The sequence below is a fragment of the Diospyros lotus genome, chromosome 10 (assembly GCF_014633365.1).
Source record: "Diospyros lotus cultivar Yz01 chromosome 10, ASM1463336v1, whole genome shotgun sequence".
In the NCBI taxonomy this organism is placed as follows: Eukaryota; Viridiplantae; Streptophyta; class Magnoliopsida; order Ericales; family Ebenaceae; genus Diospyros; species Diospyros lotus.
This window is the reverse complement of record NC_068347.1, coordinates 25,612,085-25,635,885: the sequence shown is the minus strand read 5'-3', so window position 1 is coordinate 25,635,885 and position 23,801 is coordinate 25,612,085. Positions and strand designations below refer to the sequence as shown.

Sequence of the window (23,801 nt, the reverse complement as noted above, 5' to 3'; positions counted from 1 at the left end):
TCCGTCAAATAGGCTACGAAAAGTGCACGGTTGCAGGAGATGATGATGGAAGCCTTAATGAAGAAGTAAGTTTTCTTTTCAAGGTAATCAGGTGGTGCTAAATCGTGGAAGGGGTAAGGAGATGGTGAAATCTGACCAAATTCTAAGAGGCACTGTTGTTCAACCTACAGCAGAAAGGAATTAGTTGGTGGGAGGCAGATCTAGAACTTTCAAATAACGAAGGCAAGTAGACTAATGTTACAAATGTAAAGACAAGTATGTGACCGGTTATCAACGTCGGAAGCAGTTGTTGATGTTGGAAGGAGATGAGGTGATGGTGGAGATAGATGAGGTTCTGGAAGAAAAAAAGATCATGTAGTGGAATAAGCAGGAAATGGTGAGATTTTTCTGCATGCCTTACGAGGCCTGTGAATCAGTGCCTAGAGACCTATTTGGCTGTCTTTGTTTTGCTCAGTCTCGGGATTGGCACAAATCTCCTACTCTGCCTGACTTTAGTTTAGATACTCCTCTGGTGGAACCTGCTTTAATATTGGATAGAAAGGTGATCCACAAGCAAAAGGATCCCATTATGCAAGTTTTAGTGCAATGGATTCATCTTCATCTTGATAACAACGCATGAGAATATCTCCTTGATCTGCTGCAATAGTTTCCTCAAGCATGTAAGGACCCTATGGTTGCATTAACGGTACTTTTGTCTTTTGGGGTTATGTTTGTAAGGTGGGTTAGTAGCTGTTGTACTAAAACAACTTTTGGAAGTTGTACCTTGGATAACCACTAGCAAGTTGGCACCGAAGGATAAGTTATAAAAGGCTTCTCATCTGAATGAGAAACTACTAATGAATATTCATAGCAATCAATTCACTCTCTCTCACTCAATTTCTCTCCCTCTCCATCTTTCTAATCACTCTCTCCCTTCTTCACCCTGCCTTAATTCTTTTGCTCACGAGAAAATTTCTGTTGTCGAACTCAAGGTCCTGACATCACCTTGGATTTTTACGAAGAGATTATTTTTGCAACTTGAATTTCAGAAATGTTAGCCCCCATGGAAGAAAATTAAATATAGAGCATAAAGTCGTGGCTGCCTCCTGTGAAAGAAAATTCAAGAGTTCTCGTTAGGGAAAGACAAGTGCCAAGCAGCTTGGCTCTGACCAGCTGATTGATCAAGCATGTCTGCACATCAATGACACTCTTCAAGTCCATTGATAACCGGCGAACTGATGGGCAAATGATATACAACTTTCATTCACACGAACAAATATAATAAAATCTAATAATGTACCCTACAACATATATGTCCACAATAAACTTTAAGAATTTTGGAGACCACAAAACTCATATACACTGTAGTACCCACACTTACGACATAATGCATGCACTGAAGACAACAAATTTATGTGAACAGAAATTTGAACTTCTATGATGGCTCACAGCCTTTCCCCCCAGTCCTTTTGAGATGTGAGATGGTCTACTTCCTGTTAACAAGGGAGAAAGTTCAGATGGATGCTCAACCATCTAGTTCAACTGTTTGTAGCATCTGTATGCAAAGGCCACGGACAAGGCAGCAACAACAACAGAAAGAGCTGCATAAGTGTCCTCGCGTTCCCAGTCCTCAAACCATGTTGGCATAGCAAACATTTTGCGAGTAGATGGTCCTTTACCACTGTTGTTGTGGGACATTTTTGTGGTGTCGGGCTTCTTTTCGGGCATCAACTTTGCATCCTTCTTGTTGAGATCTGGATTATCCATCTTTTCTGGTGCAGAAAAATTCTGACAACAAGAGTCTGCATTCATCTGGCAACAGGAGAAAGCTTCATCTTGAGACCCATGTATGGCATTGTTGATATCATTTGTTTGTGCCGGTGCTTTTGTGCTTGTGGGCTTGCCATCTTGTTGAATCCTTGCTTCTTGGGATCTCTTCTGGTCTTCTTCTGATAACCCCATCTGCCCCCTGAAATCAGCATTGAATTAAGGCTAGTACCACAAAAAGTCAATTTATGCCTAGCCAAATACAAGTACTTACTGGGAGCTTGTGGTGAGGGAGATGAGTGTAAAGGAACAACACATTTGCTTAATTTAAGTTGGTGTGCCACGTGATTGTTTGAAAGTGAGAGGCATGTAAATGTATAATCAAATTACTGGAAGGAATTTTTTTACACCCCTTTTACTCTCAGGTCAAAGATAAGCAAGGTGCAGCAAGTCTACCAACTTAACACCATTATGTTGCCCTCAGGGTCAATAATAACCAGCCATGTGATTGTACTAAAAGGCAGGGCACTAATCATCATTTGGGAGCAAGACCACAATGGCATGTAATCATGGGGATCAATTCAAATCATCTCATGGCAAAGTAAAGCTCATGCCATAAAATAAGGAAGGGATATTTCTCCATGAGGAATAGCCTCAACACTCTAGTGACAGGAGAAAGCTCACGTCACTAGAGTGTAGGCAATTACACAAAATCCAAAAAATGGAGTTTTGAGGATGAATACAGCATACCAAGCCTTTATCCCACCATGTGGGGTTGGCTAAAATATTTTTAAATCAAAATGTTAATTGCTAATAAAAGTTTAATAATGCAATAACTACTTAGACTTTCCATCCAAAGGAACATTTCTCTTCTCTAAATTCTGGGGAAAATTGATTATGTTCTCTAAAAGAAAGTTGTGATTGAATATGAAACTAATATTCAAGTCTCCTCTCTAGTTCACATTCCCACACATCCAAATATTAATCTGAATCAGATCCCTATTCCCTAGTACTTACAAAAATCTTATATCTAGATATGGGCTACCTATTCCTTAATTTTCCATTATTGACAACCATACAAGCCTAGGATTTTATGATAGGTTACCTTTCGAAAGCACAATAACATTACTGTAAAAAATGTGGATCTCATTCCAATATTTACCAGTTTTAAGTAGGGATCTTCCAACTTGCCGTCGCATTCATGGACTTCCAATTGTAAGAAGGAACAATAAGCTAACAACACTTACGATTTCAATATTTTTCACATGTGATTCCTCCCTAATCTTAAATGACATAGATAGATGAATCTAGTAAGTAATACCAAAAATTGGATTCCCATTCCTTATCCATCATCCTCAGTATTTTGAAAAAGAAAATCTTTCAAAAGCTTTCAAAAACCTCACACACTACAACAAACAAAATGTAAAATTTTCAGTTCTCTACATACACAAGTTAGACACGCCATTTTGAGAAGATTGTATCATTAAAAAAGCATTATACTAATCAAAGAAATAAGAACATGTATCATAATCTTCTTTCATCTCAATGCATGTATCTTAAACTTCTTTCTGCTCAATGATAACAAGGCTGTATTGCCCTTCCAATTGGAGGTACCAACAAAACTTTTTTTGAGACCATGTTATGCACAAAGTTCATGATAAAACCATTCTAATGTTCAATGCTTTCCAAAGTTACACGAAAGAGGAAGATAATTACCTCCAAAGTGAGTCTACAATTTCTCCTTTACTGATATGCTGTTCAAGCAAATGCGGAACATCATCTGGGGTAACATTTCCATACCTAATCCAAAAAAAAGAAAGACTCAACAACTGTTCATAACTACACTTTGATCTTGGGAGGGGGAAGAAGCGCTTCTTACACAAAGTATCACGATCAAAGCATTACTGTAGCAAAACATCAATTAAAAAGATCAATATTTAACAAAAAAGAAGAAGGAAAAAGATCGATTAGTTACCAATGCCCAGTAACTTGTCTGCCAAAATTTGATCCAAAAATTATCACATTCCCAGCATACTTATGCCCCCCAATATGCGAGCATGGGCTAACAGACACTTTGCCTTGAAGACCATTTAATTCTATCTCTTCTTTGAATCTAGTAATCACAGCAGGTCCACAAACACCACAACGCCGGTCCCTGGACGCATGAGCACAAACAAAGATGAAGCAACCCCTTAGTGCTTCTGGAGCTCCTGGCAGCCACTCACTCTCCTTCACTAGCACTTCCTCAACAAATGTGTCAACATCAAAGTGCGTCAACCTCCTGCATATTACACAAAGAACATAATAATTAGGAAGGAAAAACAATATTGAATAGCATCTACTGAAAAAGAAAGATGATTTGACCTGTATCGGATCATGTCAGGAAAGATTAAGACATCACCATTGGATGTCTCAGTTCCATCATGCCCCTCACATATTGTTAAGCGTGTCTTGATCAAAAGGAGAAAACAAGGTAAGAAAACAGCATCTTTTATGGAATAAATTAGATTTTAACAAGCCAGTGCATATATTTCTTTTTTTTCCAATAAGAAGCAAGCATACTTAAATTTAATTCATTTCAAGATTAGAACATTATTGCCCCAAAAAAACACCAGAAACTACTAAGATGTATGTAATTTTGGTCAGTGACTTATCTGTCAGCAGTAGTCATGTTTTTCCAATCAAAATAAAGAAATCCTTGCAACTAAATATACCATCAAAAGGAAGTCCTTTATCAAGGAACACAAGATTATTCACTTACAGATATGTTTTCTAATAGAATTTTCTGCATTGTTTACTTTCTTATAGATACAACAACAAATTGGGAACAACATATTTGAAAGCCTAAGTACAGGATATCTATCATATAGTATACACAGGCATAGGCCAGAAGATGCACATAGCATAAACTTAATCTAAAGCCAAGAATACCAAATATGGAGAAAAAACTAAAATCATTCTTTCACTTCATCATACACAGTTGACTTTGCAATGCTTGCTGATTGTAACTGGGTTAAAAAGGTAGAGAAATTAGTCAAGGAAAATCAATCCATGAAATATGAGGGAAAAGAAAAGGATTAATTTCCATGGAGAGCCAAGGAACATCCGAAAGTCTCAAGACCTAAAAGTTGGAAGAACAAAAAATTGCAAGATGAATTCGTATCCATCTGATTACCAGTCCCAATACAATAATCATTATCCGAACAGTTTGGTCAGGGGCCTGCAGCATAAGTTGACCTGAACCTAAGTACCTGCAGATTCCATTGATGCAAAGACAGTATAATCAAGAGTCTTGACAGGAACAAAAACAAGAAAACCATATTTTAAGATCCTTATTTCTGGAAAATATCTTCATCTCCTCCTGCAACTTGCTTTATTAAAAATGTCAAACTAGAATGTTAAGTACTAATAAGTAACAATACCTGTTCCTTATATCATTGAGTAGCCAATCAAAAGTCCATAGATGGAACTATATCATTGTTCTAGGCATAATTACTACTGCAACGTCTTTTGCATTTCAGCTGTTTACAATAACTATGTTAAACCTTTAAGGAAGTCTAAACTACAGTGATTCATGAAATTCAAATATCTACAAGCTTGAAATCTCTGAAAAGTGAATAACACGATCAAATTCTAATACACATTAATTGTTAGCTCAATCAGTAACCAAAAGCTGAATTGAAATCTGTGAGCATTTAGTAGATTGAATAGTCCTCGGCTAAAAGATGAAATGCTCACTGGACAAATTCAGTTGACTGAGAAGAGGTCTCAATCAACTGAATTGGTGGAATTTTTAGAGGCAGCCTTAGGCAATCAGAAAACACCTTTAAAAGGTTCTATTTCCCTTTTTCAATTGATTCATAAGAGGTCCCAGTCAACTGAAATGTCGGAATTCTAGAAGAAAGGCGAGCCCTAGGTCAACTGTAAAACACCTTTAAAAGGTTCTACTGCCAATTTTTGGTAACCATCGGCCCACCGAAATGCTCTCTTAAATGAACATTTAATGATCGCAGACAATAATGACCTGAAAAGCCCCATGTCTTCCCAACATCATCCTTCACAGGAAATAATGCCTTGGCTGCAATATGGTATTGATAAAAAGATCCAAACAAGAAAATTATTGATTGAGAGGAAACTTGAATAACTTGGCAGAAGAAGAAAAGGAAAGGAAAATTGAATAAGCCAAGAAACAAACCGAATTTCAAGATCCCAAATCACTTTACAGTGGCAAAGCCAAACAGATTTTTATGTTTCCTTGACTGAAAAATTATCGACCCTCAATCATCCAATGCTTGATAGATTTACTCTAAAAACCTAACATCCAGTGAGATTCTATGCACGTTGAAACACAGTAACCACTAAATTGCCGAAAAACATGTTAAGAGTTTTGATCACTAGATAAAAATCCAAACCCATACAAAAAACACAAGCCGACAATGAGAAGTGCAAACCTGCTTTTCCATCTTGCCCTTCCTAGCCAAGAAAGCAGCGGAGAGAAGCCTGGGCAAGCGATCAAATTCCACAGCCTCAATGTGGGGAGGCCAGATCGGAGGGTCTTTGTAGCAGAGGAACACATGGCGCTCATAGTACTCAACGCTCTCAACCGGTGGGCTCTGTGGGAAGCCTGATTGGGGGAACTCAAACTTGGGAGCATCATTGCCACCCCCACCGCCAAGAAACCCCCTGTTCTGGAAGAACCCAGTGGCATCTCCGATCTGGGAACTGCAGATAAGGTCACCATTGCCATTTAAGACAGTGATCTGCGACGACGTTGACAGGTTTGTGTATGGCAAAAACTTGTTTCTGTTACTTGCCATTCAAATGTTTGATGAAAACCCGCAGATAAACTGAGAGAAATAGAGCTCAAGATTTAGGGGAAGAGATCAGAGGTGAGACGCCACTACTAGTGAAATGAGAGACCTCCCAGGGGGAGTATATCACATTACAATCTGAAGGCACATCTTTTAGACATGACAAAGATTACACGGAAGAAGGAAAGAAGGAAACAATTACAATAGGAGTCTATTATCGACTTTTCACATATTATGCCCAAGGGGTTACCAAAAATTAAAAAAAAGAGAAGAAAAAAAGAAAAGAGTGAGTAGACAAGAAGATCATGCCTCATGAGACACGAGGTTCAAAAGGGTCTATGCCTTCTGGCTCCTCCGTCTCCTATGAAGTAGTTGCTTGCTGCCCTTCTTCCACAACCAGGGCAGAGAACCCCCTAAATACAGACCTGCAGCCCAATCAACATGCACTTGTATCGCACCACCTCCACTTTGCACTCCATTTTGAGGAAATTCAGCTCTCCCTCCAACTCCATGCAAGCCCACATTGCCCCCTCTAGGCAAGCCTCTACTTCCTTGAGATACCTTTGCATACCCACCAGAAATGTCCCATATCAATTTTCTAGGCTTCCTCATGAGCCCTTTCCTCTGCTTCCTTAGCCCAAACTTTTAGCTCAACAACAATGCCCTCCACCCTCAAGGCACGGGCCTCAACCTCATCCTCAGTTGTCCCATAAACAACCAAGCTAGCCAAAGCCTTTGCCTTCTCCGTCCTGGCTTCTGCCGTCTTGGCTCTAAGTTCTACCTTGGCTAACTAATGACCGAGCCCATGCCACCTGATTGTGATCTTGCCCTTGGCAAGTTGGGCACTATCGTCTTGTTTCTACCAAGGGTAGAAGTCGAGTTTGCTTTGAGTCTCCTAGTTCCAAACATCTTTATACGCTACAAATTTCCCAAGAAGTTGGAAAAGCAAGTAGAGCAATATTAGCAAACCCTAACAAACAAAAAAGCAACAAGTTAGATGGGATACCTCAACCATTTGGCACATCAGATTATTGCTAGGAAGGCATGCAAAAGCAGCTAAAACTTATCTCCAAAAGGTAGGGACACACCACTAGGACCAATAGCTTCCTGGTCCAAGCCTATATAATCAAGGGAACATAACCCATTAAAACTTTTTTGAAGAGGCCCCCTTGAACTCACCTCCCAAATGTCATTGAGAGATGATGTGTGAGAAATTTGGCACAACTCCACAAGACTAACAGTGGCTCAACTCATAGTATCACCCTTTATACTAGCATTGGTGACAATGGCAACAAGTTTACCACTTGATTGGTCGAACTTGTCAAGGTGATGGCATCTACAAGAGAGCCTCCCTCGAGGACTGATTCTTTGAGGGCATCAAATTGTGGGCACTCCTTAGATTGATGACCCCTCTCACAATTGCACCCTCAATTGTTAACACCTAGTTTGCATCAACCCTGTATGGTCCTCTGCACTACTTGGTAGCATGTTGTCAATTCCCAACACCCATATGGTCCTTCACACTACTCGACAACATGTTAAATTTCACCTAAGGCTCGCCTTCTCGTCTAGCCCCCATGCACTCATTGTCCACCTTGCTAGACCCATGAATCTATAAGGTGCTCCTCTTCATTCTTATCCCGTACATTTCCCAATAAGGTAGCATTTGTTAAAATGAATAAGATAAAATTGTATCAAAATAAGATTGGAATGTTTTTCGGACCAAAATATGGAATGGTTAAGATAAGGATGAGAAAATTTTTACCAAAATTTTTACCAAACTGTTTGTTAAATTTTTTGGAATGCATTGGGAGACATATGAGTCATTTTTTCTTATCTGTAAGATTCAAGATAAATTTACTTTTTTTTTTGGGGGGGGGGTACATTTATCTGGATAATCCCAGATAAGAAGTCACGTGACTTTTTTTCCAAGGGTTGCCAGATAAATTTAACAAACACAATGGAAATCACTTTTGTCTAGAATGCTTTCCATATCTCACTTTTTTCGGTCCATATCTTGATTAACAAACACGAAGGGAAACCTTTGTAGAACCACTTTGGGCTTGTTCTCAACCCCATAAGAACAATGGATCCTCTTAGTCTCCCTTAATAACTTGATAACAAGACTCCTAGAGCCACAAGGGCATCTAAGAGTGCTGTAACATCCCTACTAGACTTTGCAACCTTGCTAAAGCCTAAGTTATTATGCTACCCTTTGAAGGGGAAGGATTGGAAGTTGGAAACATTGTTGCTATCTTTATCTGACACGACCTCTGGGAAAGCCTTCTCACAATTGAGCACTAAAGCTACCACTTGCCTCATTTTTTTTTTTTTGTGTGGGGGGTGGGGGACAAATGGTAAGAGTCTCCTTGATTGTGAACCTAGGTAATGTCGCCTTCTTTTGAGGCGCCTTAGAGGCTTGCACCACTACCTTACTTGCATGACCACCCAAGGACCTAATTCCAATTACCCTTCTTGTGGCATAGGAGCCAACAAATCCTGAATAGTCTCACTTTCTAGAGAATCATCCGGAATTTGCTCCTTCCATTGCCACTATTGCCCTTCCAATGTCTTGTGAAAGTTATCATCACTTTCTTGAGAAGATAATGCCCACCTTTTGCACCACCTCCACCTCCACCTCCCTCCCTGAGAGGAAATTTATGTTTGAGGACTAGGTCAAGTGCTTTCAATAATTAATCCATTTACTATCTGAAAATAGGATAGAAGAACACATACTTTCTTTTCTAGTGCTACATCTGTGAGGGTCTCAAGTAGAATAACTTGGTAAGGGGGCATGAGGGAACCTATTCCACATTCTCTAGCTTGGGTGATGAAGAAGAAAAGATAATTTTTCATACTCAATTGCTGTACATCAGAGATACATTTATATAGAAAAAGGAATCCCTATCTGATTCTAATCTCCTACAAATCATTTATCAATAGAAAAGGAAACAAAAGATTACTTAACTGTACATTCCTAACTTAACATTGCCTAAATGGTGTAAATTAAGACTAAAATGACCATAAATCTACACTTCCCCTAAAGTTGAAAAGGAAACAAAAGATTACTTAACTGTATATTCCTAACTTAACATTGCCTAAATGGTGTAAATTAAGACTAAAATGACTATAAATCAACCCCCCCCCCCCCCCCAAGTTGGGGTGAAGATATTGTTCATCCCAAGCTAGGAACTCAGATCATCAAAACATTTTCGTGGCCAGGCTTAAGTTAGGATATCTGCAACCTGAGAGCCTGTTAGTGTGTAGACTAGCTTGATGACATTCTCTTCAAGTTTCTCTTTGATGAAGTGGCGATCAATCTCCACATGCTTAGTCTTGTCATGGTGCATAGGGTTCTTAACAATACTAATGGCTGATTGGTTGTCACAAAAAAGTTTCATTGGGCCTTCGATCTTTACTTCAAGTAACCTTTTTATCAAGATACCTTCACACATACCATGTACCATGGCGTGGAACTCTGCTTCAGAACTACTCTTGGAGACTACAAATTGTTTCTTATTTCTCCAAGAGATAAGGTTCCCCCAAACATAGGTGCAATACCCAGATGTTGACCTTTGATATGTGATGGAATTACCCCAGTCTGCATCATTATAGATTTCTACTTTTCAGTTGGAACCTTTCCTAAAGAAGAGACCATTTCTAGGAGTGAGTTTCAAGTATCTCAGGATTCTGTAAATTGCTTTCATATGTTCTTCCCTTAGATCATTCATGAACTGGCTCACAACACTAACTGAAAACCCGATGTCAGGACTGGTGTGAGAAAAATATATAAGTCTACCAACTAACCTTTGATACTGGCCCTTATCCACTAGAGCACCCTTCTCTTCTTTCCCGAGTTTGGTAGTGGCTTCCATTGGGGTGTCAACTGGCTTGCACCCGAGCATCCCACATTCCTCCAATAGATTGAAGACATATTTTCTTTGGGACACAAATATTCCATTGCTAGATTTACCCACTTCCATTCCTAGGAAAAACCGAAGATTTCCTAAGTCTTTGATCTCAAACTCCTTGGCAATTTTTCTTTAGACCAACCATTTTCTTTGTGAAAGCACTAATAAGAATGATATCATCAACATATACAATTATGATGGATAGCTTACCTTTAGGAGACCTCTTTACAAACTATTGGCAATATCACAAATTTACTCAAAGGATAATTCGAGTAACAATTGAATTTCTCTCATAATCTTATGGCTGAAAAATAGGAGATAAAAGGATAAAGTGATAAGGTGCTTTGAACATTAGAAAACTCCAAAAATAAAGGGATAAATGCAGGAAATAATTTAAGATATCTCAGCAGTTTTTTAAATTCTTGAGGGAGAGCGGACAACATGCTAACCACGCTGCCTGTTCGTTGCCCGAATTGATCTAGCATCTCCCTTTGCCTCGTCAATTCCCTCTGGACCCCTTCTTGGGATGATGCCATCTCCTCCCTTAATTCATCACGAATCACCCTGGTCTCTTCCTTGCTTTGTGTTACTGCTTCTTGCGTTTGAGTCATCCCGAACTCCATTGCTTCCATGCGATTCTCCAGTTGTTTCAATCAAGTTCCTTTTGCCATCTATATCTCCGATCACTTTGCCTCAATCCTACTAGTTGAACTAACTCCCGTTCTCGGAACCACAACCAAGGATGACCAACTCTGATACCAATTGTCGAGTCTCCGGGGAGAGACTTGAAGTTACCGTGAATTAGAAGACTCAAGAGAGATCGAGAGAGAGAGAGTGAATTTAGAGGGAAATAGATTATCATTCAAACCAGATAACTCCCATCCTCCAATACATGGCCTTATATAGGCTCTTCCCATGGAATATGATCATAACCGTGAGGCACGTCTACAATTACTTACATGCAAGTGGCCATGTGGCTACTTTTATTACAAAAATTTTCAATAATACCCCCGGGCTCCTAACAACAATGTGTTAGGCTTACAGAATTTTTTTAGGATTGCACCATCCAAGCTGTGGAAGAGAAGGAAAAAACATATTGGAACCGGTGGAGAGGTGGCATTTCTTGGGGACAAGAAACATTTTAAGGCGGGAGGAATGTCAGGACCCAGGGATATAGAAGTAATAGATAATAGATGTATTCCTTTCTTTGTATTTGCTATTAGTTTGGATTGAACCAGCTGTACTTAGAAGTAGTCATAGTTGTACCTAGAAGGAAACAACCTTCAGTTATAATTGGTTTGAATATTTGTCAGCCCTATTGGTGCCAAATCACTACTATCTGGATCAGTATATAAGACTGATCCAGCATAATTCATGGGCATCAATCAATATATTTGAATATTTCTAATTTCCCTCCTCCAAATTCTCTCTCTCTCTCCCGATCTTACTCTCCCTCACTTCTTGTTATTTTGATTCTCCCTATTCTTCTACTAAATTCCCCCCCCCCCCCCCTCATTCTCCCAATTTTCAATCCAAACCCTAGGTACACGACATTTGGTCGGTTTGGTCGATTTTGTATAGCGGTTCGATTTTTTTAGTTTTTGAATTTCGGTCGAACCGACCGTTCGCACACCCTTAGTTATTTGTAATGGAATAGTTATGAAGTAGTGAAAGGAATGGTAACTGCTATGTAAAATCTGTTGGTTAGCCTAAAAAATTATGAATGAATTATTAAGAAGTTATTGAAGTTTCTCATTTCCCCCTATTATTCTCTATATTTCTCCCTCATTTCTATCTGATTCTCCCTATTATTCTTCCTATTTTTCTCTCTATTCCATTTCTATCTTCAAAGGAAACTTTAGTTAGGACTAGAGTCCTGACATTTGGTATCAAAGCAACAGTTTTTCAACCTAAGATCTAGCTTTTCTTTTTTGGATTTCCTCCATGGTTGAGGGTTACCAGACGCTCGAAGCTTCTATAGATAGATTTGAAAGGAAACTGGATGAACTCATGATCATGATGGTCAAACGGTATCAGGTTAGTTTTCTAGTTGAATTACTTTTTAGCGAATATTCTAATCCAATTATTCAACAAAAGAGACTAGTCCATGTGATAGTTGGAGATCCACTCTTTCTAGGTAATGACGTGATTCATAGAACTCCGCAAGTCAACTTGCAGGACGATTTTCTATCAGAGGAGAAGGATGAACAAATTCTAGAAGATAATGAGTTTCCCTTGAAAGAAGATGAATAAAATGAATCGATATCTAGCGAGACGAATGTTCTTGGCATTTACTCTAGGTTGGAAGGTGGTTAGGTTTCGACCATTGTGGAACCTGTGAAACATTCTCAACTCTTTGTATGCAAGCCGGATGCCATGAAAGGAATGGCAATTGCTAGAAAAATCAATGTGATACCATTGGAGGAGAAATCTATTGAAGATGAATCTATGGTGTATGATAGCAAGTTGGAAGCAAAAGATGTGTTTAAGGAAAAAGCTCAGGAGGATGCAGAAGGAATAATTGAAGTGGACTGAACAAAAAAATCATGATGTGTTGCGAAAGATGGATCAAATAGTGAAAATAAGGATTGGATAAAAAATATTAGTCAAGTTCCTAAGATTTCTTGGGGACAAGAAATCTTTTAAAGGGGGAAGGAATGCCATGACTCCAAGGATATAATAGTAATTGTAGTTTAATTACAATTATTATTTACAGTTAGGTGTAATTATTTGTAGTGGAGAAGTAGTGGAAAGAGTGGTAATCGCTTGGTAAAATCTGTTGGTTAGCTTCATATATAAAGTCATAACCCACAGTGCCAAGATTATGAATGAATTGTTAAGAAGTTATTAAAGTCTCTTATTTCCTTCCTATTGTTCTCTCGATTTTTCCCTCATTTCTATCTAATTCTCCCTATTATTCTTTCTATTTCTCCCTCTATTCCGTTTCTATCTTCAAAGGAAACTTTAGTTAGGACTAGGGACCAAACAATTACCTTAACACCATCTCTCCATTTAACTAATGTCTTTCATGTACCAAAACTCACTACTAATCTCATCTCTATTTCTAAACTAACCAAAGACCTAGACTACATTATTATCTTTTCTGGCAACCATTGTGTATTTCAAAACCAGATATCGAGGACAAAGATTGGAGCTACTAAAGTCCAAAATGGGTTGTATCTTCTTGATAATGTGCAGGCTCTTGCTGCTTCTAAGAAACAACATGATGAAACACAAGCCAAATCACTTAAACAATATGATATTTGGCTTCACCATAGATGTTTAGGTCATCTCAGTTTTGGTTCTCTTAAAACTATGTTTTCTTCTTTATTCCTACATGTCTCTAGTACTGATTTTCATTGTAAAGTGTGTGAGCTAGCTAAACACCATTGTGTATTTTTTTCACCTTCAACAATAAAAACTTTAGCTCCTTTTGATTTAATTCATTCCGATGTATGGGGTCCTTCAAAAGTCTCTAATCTAAATGGGGTAAGTGGTTCATTACTTTTATTGATAACTATACTCGAGTCACTTGACTATTTTTGCTGAAAGAAAAATTTGAAGCTCCAAAGATCCTTCATTATTTCTTTCAACTCATCCATACTCAATTTGGGGTTCACATAAAGCGTATTTGAATAGACAATGGGAAGGAATATTTTAATCATACCATACACCAATTTTTTCAATCCCATGGGGTCATTCATGAGTCTTCTTATTTTGACACTCCTCAGCAAAATGGGGTTGTTGAGAGAAAGAATCGTCACCTTCTAAATGTGACTCGAGCCTTTCTCTTTGACACCCATGTTCCATCTTATTTTTGGGGGGAAGCAGTCTTTAACTGTTACACAACTTATCAATCGAACCCCATCTCAGACTCTTGACTAACAAAGTCCCCTTCAAAAACTCTTTGTTTCCTACCTTCACCTACCATATTTGATTGATTTATCTCTCAAGGTCTTTGGATACACCACTTTTGTTCATATCCACAAAATTAACTGCACTAAACTTGGCCCTAGAGCACTTAAATGCTTATTTCTTGGTTATTTTAACACTCAAAAGGGATATAGATGTTATCACCCCCCTTCTTGGAAGTTCTTTATATCTCTTGATGTCTCATTTCATAAAGATCAACCATTTTTCCCTTCCCCCAACCTTCATCTTTAGGGGGAGCACTATTCCATTTTTCCCTTCTCCCAACCTTCATCTTCATTTTTCCCTTCTCCTAGCCTTCTCCTTTGTCTGTAGCAACTGACCATGACCAGCCCTTGCAGCCTTCACCATTTGACCAGGACCAGCTTGCAGCAACTAACCATGATCAGCCCTTGCAGCCTTAACCAACTGACCAAGACCAGCCTTTGCCTTTGCCTATAGACCATCCCTTGACTGCAACAACTACCCAAGACCAGTCTTTGCCTTTGCCTATAGCTGCTGATAATGACAATGACCCTTCTATGACCAGCAATTAGTCCTCCCCTATGCCAGCCTCACCGATGAAACCTCTAAATTAGTAAGAGACAAGGAAGCATAAGGAGCCTACACTTGTATACTCAAGAAGATCGCCTAATTTGAACCAAGAGTTGCTCACCATTCCCAACCCGACATCAAGTAATGAATTTTTGGAACCTGGTTGTTCTAACTTTCAGAACCCTATTGACCTTGAGTGGCCTATTGCATTGAGGAAGGGTACCCGTAAGTGTACTCAACACCCTATTTCTCAATTTATTTCCTCTCACTAGTTATCTTTGCATCATTTAGCCTTTCTTTCAAATCTTGACTCCATAACTGTCCCAAGGACTGTTCATGAAGTGTTAAAAAGATAAGAACTGGACTCTTGCTATAAAGGATGAAATGAATGCCCTAGAAAAAAAAAACAAAACTTGGGAAGTGGTTGATCAACCAAAACAAAAAGAATAATGCTATATATCTACACTGTAGACAATCTCCAGTTTATGTGGCATGTCCACCATTGTCGCCAACCTACTTTTCTTGGGATTTTATGATTTTATTTTCTCTTTTTTCCATTGGGTTTTCTGTATTATTTTGCTAGCTTTATAACAAGAATTAATATTAAAATAAATCTAGATTGCCACATAGACTGGAGATTGTCTATAGTGTAGATATATAACATCACTCAAAGAAAAAAGGATAGTAGGCTATAAATGGGTTTATACACTCAAATACAAAGTTGATGGGTTGTTGGAAAGGTATAAAGCTCGCTTAGTTGCAAAAGGCTATACTCAGACATATGGGATCAACTACCAAGAAACTTTAGCACCTGTGGCTAAAATGAATATTGTTAGAATCCTATTATCTCTTTGGGTGTGTTTGATAGCATGGAAAATATATGAAAAATGTCTCATCCAAGAAATTGAATTCCATCTTTGGTGTTTGACACATTATATTTTCCATGAAATTCAATTCCATGGGACAATCATTAAAGCATGTTTTTAGCTTTTTTCCATGGAAAATTTCATCTAGGGGGGAGATGGTTTTTGTTTTCCATGTAAGTTGGATAATATTTTCCTTTCCACCTAAATGCTATCAAACACACCCTTATAGCTTTAACTAGAATTTGCAACAGTTTGACGTTAAAAACGCCTTCCTACATGGAGATTTAAAAGAAGAAATCTTCAAGGAATTACCACTAGGTTTTGAGAATAAATTTGAGTCAAACAAAGTCTACAAGCTGAGGAAAGTTCTCTATGGATTAAAGCAAGCCCCTAGAGCATGGTTTGGCAGATTTACTAAAGCTATGCTAAATATGGGATATCGACAAGCCAAGGAGATCACATCCTCTTCATCAAGCACTCAAAGAAAGGTAAACTCACTATCCTCTCAGTATATGTTGATAATATAATTATAACTAGAGATGATGATATTGAAAAAGGAAAATTGAAGATTCAGCTGCCTAAAGAGTTTGAAATTAATATTTGGGAAGGTTGAGATATTTCTTATAAAGATTGAAGTTGCCTACTCTAATATTTATTTCCCAAAGGAAATATGTTCTTGATTTGCTCAAAGAAACAGGGAAGCTAGGATGTTGAGCTTCTAGTACACCAATTGAGCAAAATCACAAATTGAGAGGACAAGAAGACGGAAGTGTTGTTGATAAAGGTCAATATCAAAGACTAGTAAGAAGGTTAATTTACCTATTTCATACATGGCCTAATGTTGCCTACTCAGTAGGGGTTGAGCAGATTTATGCATGATCGTAGAGAAAAACATATGCAAGTTGTTCACAGAATCTTATAGTATTTGAAAGTCACACCAAGGAGAGGAATTTTGTCTAAAAGATGAGGAAAATTGACTATGGAAGCTTATACGGATGTTGATTACGTTACAGGTTATTGTATATTTCTTGGAGAAAATATTGTTTCATGGAGTAAAAAAACAGCCAGTGGAATCCAGATCTAGTGCTAAGACAAAACTATGAGCAGCTCATGAAATTTGTAAGTTATTATGGTTGAGAATTATTCTCAACGATTTGGGATTCAAAGGAGCAGAACAGAACCTATGAGGCTATTGTGACAACAAATCAACAATAAGCATAGCACATAACCCAATGCAACATGATAGAACTAAACATATAGAGATTGACCAACATTTCATCAAAGAGAAATTAGACAATTGTCTCATCTCCATACCATATGTCTATTCAGATAATCAATGGACAAATGTCTTTACAAAAGATTTTTCTACAACAAGATTTGAAGAAATTACATGCAAGTTGAGAATAGAGAATATCCACTCACCAGCTTAAGGGGGAGTGTTGGAAATATCACAAATTTACTCAAAGGATAATTTGAGTAACAACTGAATTTCTCTCATAATCTTATGGCTGAAAAATAGGAGATAAAAGGATAAAGTGATAAGATGATTAGGAGATTAGATAACTCCAAAAATAAAGGGATAAAGACAACAGATAAGGTAACAAATAACTCAAGATATCTCAACAATCTTGTTATTGTATTTTATCTTCTAAACATTCAAATATGTTCCCAGAATATAAGAAATAACCTAGGTGTTGTGTATAAATACCCCATACTACCTAAGAATAGATCAAGCAAGCAATATACAATTCTTTCAACTTGTTTCTTCTTTTACACAAATAGTGTACGGTCAACTTGACCTTGGGTGTAGCCATGAAGCTTCACCACTCTTGTGAATCTCTCAAACCACGCTCTTAGTGATTGCTTGAGACCATATAGCAACCTTTTCAACTTACACACTTGGTTTTTTGTAGCTTTTGTCTCAAAACTTGGGAGAACCCTCATATACACTTCTTCCTCTAAGTCACCATTTAAGAATGTATTCTTCACATCAAGTTGAAATAGTGGCCAGTTTAGGTTTGCTGCCAAGGATAGGAGAATCGAAATAGCATTGAGTTTAGCCACATGAGCAAAGGTCTTTTGGTAGTCAATACGACAAGACTGTGTGAACCTTTTTGCAACAAGTCAAGATTTATACCTATTAACACTTCCATTTTCCTTATATTTAACAGTGAAAATCCACTTACATCCAATGGATTTTTACCTGAAGGTAGATTAGTGATCTCCAAAGTCTAATTCTTATCTAAGGCATGCATCTCATCCAGGATTACTGACTTCTAAGAGGGATCCTTGAGAGACTCTTGGATGTTTGTGGGAACCAAAATAGCATCCAAATTGCTAACAAAAGCATGGAAATGTGGTGAGAGACTCTTGTAAGGGATATAATTATGAAGAGGATGTTGTGTGCATGATCTCACTCCCTTCCTTAGTGCAATTGGCCAATTCAAATCATTCTCAGGTGCCTCACTAGAAATATTTTCAGAAGATGTGTTACCTTTATTCATTGAATCCAAGTTAGGCTTGGTTAGTGATCACTGCTCTCCCTGATCTTGAGCATTTGTTCTCCTAGAGTAGACACGAAGCTCTATATCTGCTAGTAAGTCTATTGTAACAGGGTTAGGCTCATGAAGATTTGGTTCAGTGGGAGGCGCAGTAACATCAGAGTTGGGAGACACGAATGTAAGCGGTGGAGATGTAATAGTAAAAGGTTCAATAATATCGCAAGATTGACATTTATCTGTCGTCATACTCTCCCCCTGAATGGTAGGATTGGGATAAAATGGTTGATCTTCAAAGAAACTAACATTCATGGTGTTGAAATTCTTAAAGACTTGACCCACCTCAAATTTTTCTTTCAAAAGGAATATCCATGTTAATCTAGTGTGGTCATCAATGAAAGACACAAACCGTTGACACCCCAAAATATGTTTTATGTGAGAGGGACCCCACACATCATTGTGAATCATAGCGAATGGATGAGACGGTTTGTATAACTGATTTGGAAACAAACTGCATGTATGCTTTGATAATTGACACAACTCACATTGAAACAAATTAAGATTTTTATTCTTGAATAGCAGGAAACAATTTTTCAAGATATGAAAATTTTGGATGCCCTAAACGAAAATGCCATAGCATGGTTTGATTATTTGATCTAAGGAAGCATTGAAAGAAGAACTCTGAAAATCTAGATTACCAACTGCTAGAGCTTGTCTACTAGGAGAGTCATTGCTTGTCAGCAAGTACAGCCCCCGAACATTGCCTAGCACTACCAATCATCTCCACCAAATTCAAATATTCAAATTCACACAAATTCTTGAAAAATTTAACGACACAGTTATAGTCTTGAGTAAGTTTGATGATAGATAATGATTGCAATATAAACTAGGAACAAACAACACTGAGTGAATGAGTAAAATTCTCGGTCAGCTTCACCGTTCCTATTATGGCCACTTGTGGTTGCATTCCATCAACAATCCTCACAGTCCACTTCTCATGACATGAGCTAAATGTAGTAAAAAATCTAAAGTCTCAGGTCATGTGATTCGATGCTCCGGAATCTACAATCCACACATTTGAAGGACGTCTTTTAACATTTAGGGCATCAAGAATATTACCTTTATGAGCCACAGTTCCTACTACAATAACAGAGGAGGAGGAACTACTTTGTGGTCGACCAAAGAACTGTTGAAGCAGCTCCATTTGTTCTTTGTTGAAGAGGGATGTGTTGGCTTTTCCTTTTGTATTCGCCGTATTCCCCTTGCTATCTTTGCGATTGATTGGCTTCATGTCCTCTAGTTTGCCATGCAAATCCCAACACTTATCTTTTTGTGTGGTCGAGTTTGTGATGGTGCTCACATTTGGGCCAATCCTTCTTCTATTTGTTGTATTGAGGTTGTAGTTGTCGAATAGCAAGGGCAGTTGCTTTAGTGGATGAATTGTGGATCCCCAACATAACTTTCTTCCTACTTTCTTCCCACCTTACTTCAGCAAACGAGTCTCGAAGGCTCAGAGTTGGTCTTGTAGACAAGATTCTTTCACGGACATCATCCAAGTTCTTATTGAGACCAACTAAGAACTTGTATAACCGCTTTTGCTTGACAATTCTTTTATAGCATGACCCATCTTCTGGGAACTTCCATTTGTGCTCCTTGAACTTATCCAATTGTTATCAGGGTCAATTGAGTATGTTGGAGTATTGAGTGACATTGAGATCTCCTTGTTGCTAATCATGAAGAACACATTCGATTTCGAACAGCTCGAATGTGTTCTTCATGTGTGAGAAAGCCTCCCTTGCAGCTTTCCAAATTTATGCAGCTGTTTCATAAAGGAGAAAATTTTCTCCAATCTCGTTTGTCATGGAATTGAGGAGTCATGACATAACCTGGTTGTTTTTTGTCCTCCATGGCCGATACTTTGGATCTTCCTTCTTGGGCAGCACTGCTTCACCGGTGAGGTAATCATCTTTCCCCTTGTCGGGAATAAAAATCAAGACCAATTGAGACCATTGAAGGTAATTTTGGCTATTCAACTTATGGCCAGTGACAGTGAATGACGAGTTGTAGGCAGCTCCTGTGTGACTCAAGGTGATACCCATAATTGAGGGCCTCATCATAAACGCTTAGCATCCCTTCAACCTTGTTGCAAACCACAAAGGTGGAGTTGAAGTACACATCCCCACCTTTAGGAGTATCAGACTTCTTTCAAAATTTTACCTCGTGCTTGAGGGAAGCAATGACAGGTGCCACCTGTCTTGTTGGATACTTTTGCACTTATGCTCTCCTAACCCTTAGCCATGGGAACCTAGTGCAACAATGGCCTTACATAGTCACAAACAAAGGTTGCAAAAAAGGCAAGGAAACAAATGTACACATTGTCCAAAACCCTTGAAAGGACAAACAAATGCATGCAACCCTCAAAAACCCACATAGTCAATCATTACCTAAAAAGAAAAGGCATGAATTCCCAATGTAAGGAGTGATGTTTAGGGTTTTGGAATGACAAATGAACATCAAGGTTAATAAACACATACTTTCTTAGTCTAACCCCACAGTTAGACTAAGAGAGTGGATGACCCTTGAAGGAGGGGAAAATCCCCCACCTATAGATCTTTTCCATATGGCATGTCCTTTAGGCCCCAACTGGCCCACAACGACTTTGATCCAACCCCACGACATGCTTGCCCAAAATGCGATGACCCTTTTGTGGCTTAATACGTATGGCTTTCCAAAACCAAAGGCCTGGAAATCGAATAGCAACGTAGTTTGAGAACTTTTCAAAAACAATGAAGCATACCTTTGTTAGCTTAACAAAGGCAAGAACCTGGCAAAAATAGATCTCCCCTCAAAAAGGTGGATCTCCTTGGTTGAAATGGTGATTCTAGATCTTAAGTATAAGACTATCTCAAGGGAAGAAGGAAGTATAAAAAGGAAAACCCTACTTTTTCCAATGCCCTCTCTCTCTCTCCCCCAATGCGCCCCCCCTCCCCCCTAAAAACACATATTTTCTCTTCAATTATGTTCTCAGCTCCTAAATCAATTCTAACTTAAGCATTGAAGGGCCCTTCTAGGAATGGTCCTTGGAAGTTATCTCTGTAGGTCTCTTGCAAGAACTGATAAGAGGCATCTCTTGCACCAACCCACACTTGCTAGCACTGGAGGAATCATGCCCGATCTGACACTTTCTTAGTCGATGCGGTTTTTTGCATCTTCAATTACATACTTACCATTAACAATATTTGATTTTTATATCACTGAGTAGCCAATCACAAGTCTATAGGATGGAACTAGAATTGTATATCATAGTTCTAGGTACTCCTACTACTACAAAGGCTTTTGCACTTTAGTTGTTTAAAGGACAAACTATGTTAATCTCATGAAAAGTGGATAACATGATCATATGCTAACACCAGTGTTCTAAAACGCGCTAGGCGTTAATCGGGCGCCAGACTGGGGCCTAGCGCCTAGGACGCCTAGGCGGGGCTTAGGCGGGGCCTAGGCGGACTGTTGTTTTTTTTTTTTTTTTTTTTTAATTTTTGATGTAATTTCATGTTAGTTTTAGATAAATCAAAGTTAAAGACAAATGAAACTTATATAAACAGATTAGATGTACTAGTTGACAAAGAGATTTATATATATATAAATGATGCCAAGGTATTGTTTTGTATTTTGGCGTTTTGGCCGCCTAGACCCCGCCTGGGCCGCCTAGACACCGCCTAGGCCGCTGCCTGGGCCGCCGCCTAGGCGCCGCCTAGACCTGATTAATCGGGCCCGACGCCTAAGATGCCGATTTGCATGTATTCAGGGCGGCAAAGGTCCGCCTAACGCCTAGGCGGCCGCCTAGGCCGCGTTTTTGAACACTGGCTAACACACATTAATTGTTAGTTTAGTTGGTAGTGAAGAGTTGTGGTTTGGTTAAAAGGTAAAATGCTCAATGGACAAATTCAATCGACCGAGAAGAGGTCCCATTGGACTGAAATGTCGAAATTTTAAAAGATAGGTGAGCCCTAGGTCGATAAAAAAAAGCATTCTGGGGTTCTATTGCCCTTTTTCGATAACCACCCATCCAACAAAATGCTCTCTTAAGTGAACATTTGATGCAATGTACATTAATGTCTTGAAAAGACCCTTCCCAATATCATCCTTGACAGGAAAGGATCCCTTGGCTGCAATATGGTATGGATAAAAAAAATGCAAAAAAAGAAAGCTTCTAACTGAAAGGAGACATGAATAACCCAAGAAACAAACTGAATTTTCAAGATTCCCAAATCATTCTTACAGTGGCAAAGGCATATAGACAGATCTTCATTCAGTCAATTGAATCGTGGATTCAGCCAAAAGGTGAAATGCTCACTGGACAAATTCAATTGATCATGATGAGGCCCCAGTTGACTGAATTGTCAGAATTCTAAAAGGCAGGCAAGCCTAGGTAGACCGAGAAACACCTTTAGAAGGTCTACTGCCATTTTTCAGTAACGACCAGTCCACCAAAATGTTCTCATAAATGAACATTTAATGCCCTGAAAATGCCCCATTTCTTCCTAACATCATCCTTGACAGTGAAGAATCCTTTGGCTAAATTATAGTATGGACAAAAATGATGCAAACAGGAAAGCTATTAACCGAAAGGAATCTTGAATAAGCCGAGAGAAAAACTGAATTTCAAGATCCCCAAATTATCCTGACAATGGCAAAGGCGCATATAGATCTTTATGTTCCCCTAACTAACAAATTATCTACCCTCAATCATCCAGCACTTGATAGCACAACTTCAAAAACCTAACATCCAGACAGATTCTATGCACATCGCAACAAAGTAATCAGTAACCACTAAATCGCCTAAAAAAAACACATTGCTAGTTCAGATCACTCCATAAAAATCGAAAACAAGTCAACAATGAGAACCAGAAACCTGTTTTTTCATATCGCCCTTTCTAGCCATGAGAGCGGCGGAGAGAAGCCTGGGCAAGCGATCGAACTCAGCAGCCTCGATGCGGGGTGGCCAGACCTGAGGGTTCTTGTAGCAGAGGAACACGTGGCGCTCGTAGTACTCAACGGTCCCGACCAGAGGGCTCTGCCGGAAGCCCGGCCGCGAGAACCCAAACTCGGCGGTATCATTGCCGCCGTCGAGAAACCCCTCGTTTTGGAAGCTCCCGGCGGCGCTTCCGATCTGGGAACTGTCGACAAGGTAACTATCGGCGTCCGAGACGGTGATCGGCGACGACGCTAAGAGGTTTGTGTATGGCGAAGGGTCGTCTCTGTTACTTGCCATCCAAATGTTCGACGAAAATTCCGTAGAAAAATTGAGAGAAATAGAGCTGAAGGTTTGGGAGGGTTATTACTTTTCCAGTTAGATTGGAAGTGAGACGCTCCAACCAGTGTTTGAAGAAATTTGGCTCTTCAGTTTGGTCCCCGGATACGTGTCACGACAGGGGCATTCCGGACTTGTACGATGTTGAGATTTGATTTTTATTTTTTTTTGACTTTTAAATAATTTTGACATCC

At 38.9% G+C, this 23,801-nt stretch overlaps 1 protein-coding gene across 2 annotated transcripts; it reads right to left on the bottom strand.

Moving 5' to 3' along the window:
• Window positions 1–1,215: 1,215 nt before the first annotated feature.
• LOC127811513 (uncharacterized) lies at window positions 1,216–23,700 on the bottom strand. 2 transcript variants are annotated; one of them, XM_052351436.1, is made up of 6 exons: window positions 23,209–23,348; window positions 6,198–6,593; window positions 4,111–4,196; window positions 3,722–4,027; window positions 3,463–3,546; window positions 1,216–1,948 (listed from the first exon to the last, which is right to left on the bottom strand). In XM_052351436.1, the coding sequence occupies exons 2-6, from the start codon at window positions 6,561–6,563 to the stop codon at window positions 1,513–1,515; spliced, it is 1,278 nt and encodes a 425-aa protein (XP_052207396.1). In that variant the 5' UTR covers window positions 6,564–6,593; window positions 23,209–23,348; the 3' UTR covers window positions 1,216–1,512. The 2 variants fall into 2 exon arrangements, with proteins under 2 accessions (XP_052207396.1, XP_052207397.1); XM_052351437.1 differs by lacking the exon at window positions 6,198–6,593 and having other exon boundaries at window positions 23,209–23,700.
• Window positions 23,701–23,801: the final 101 nt, after the last annotated feature.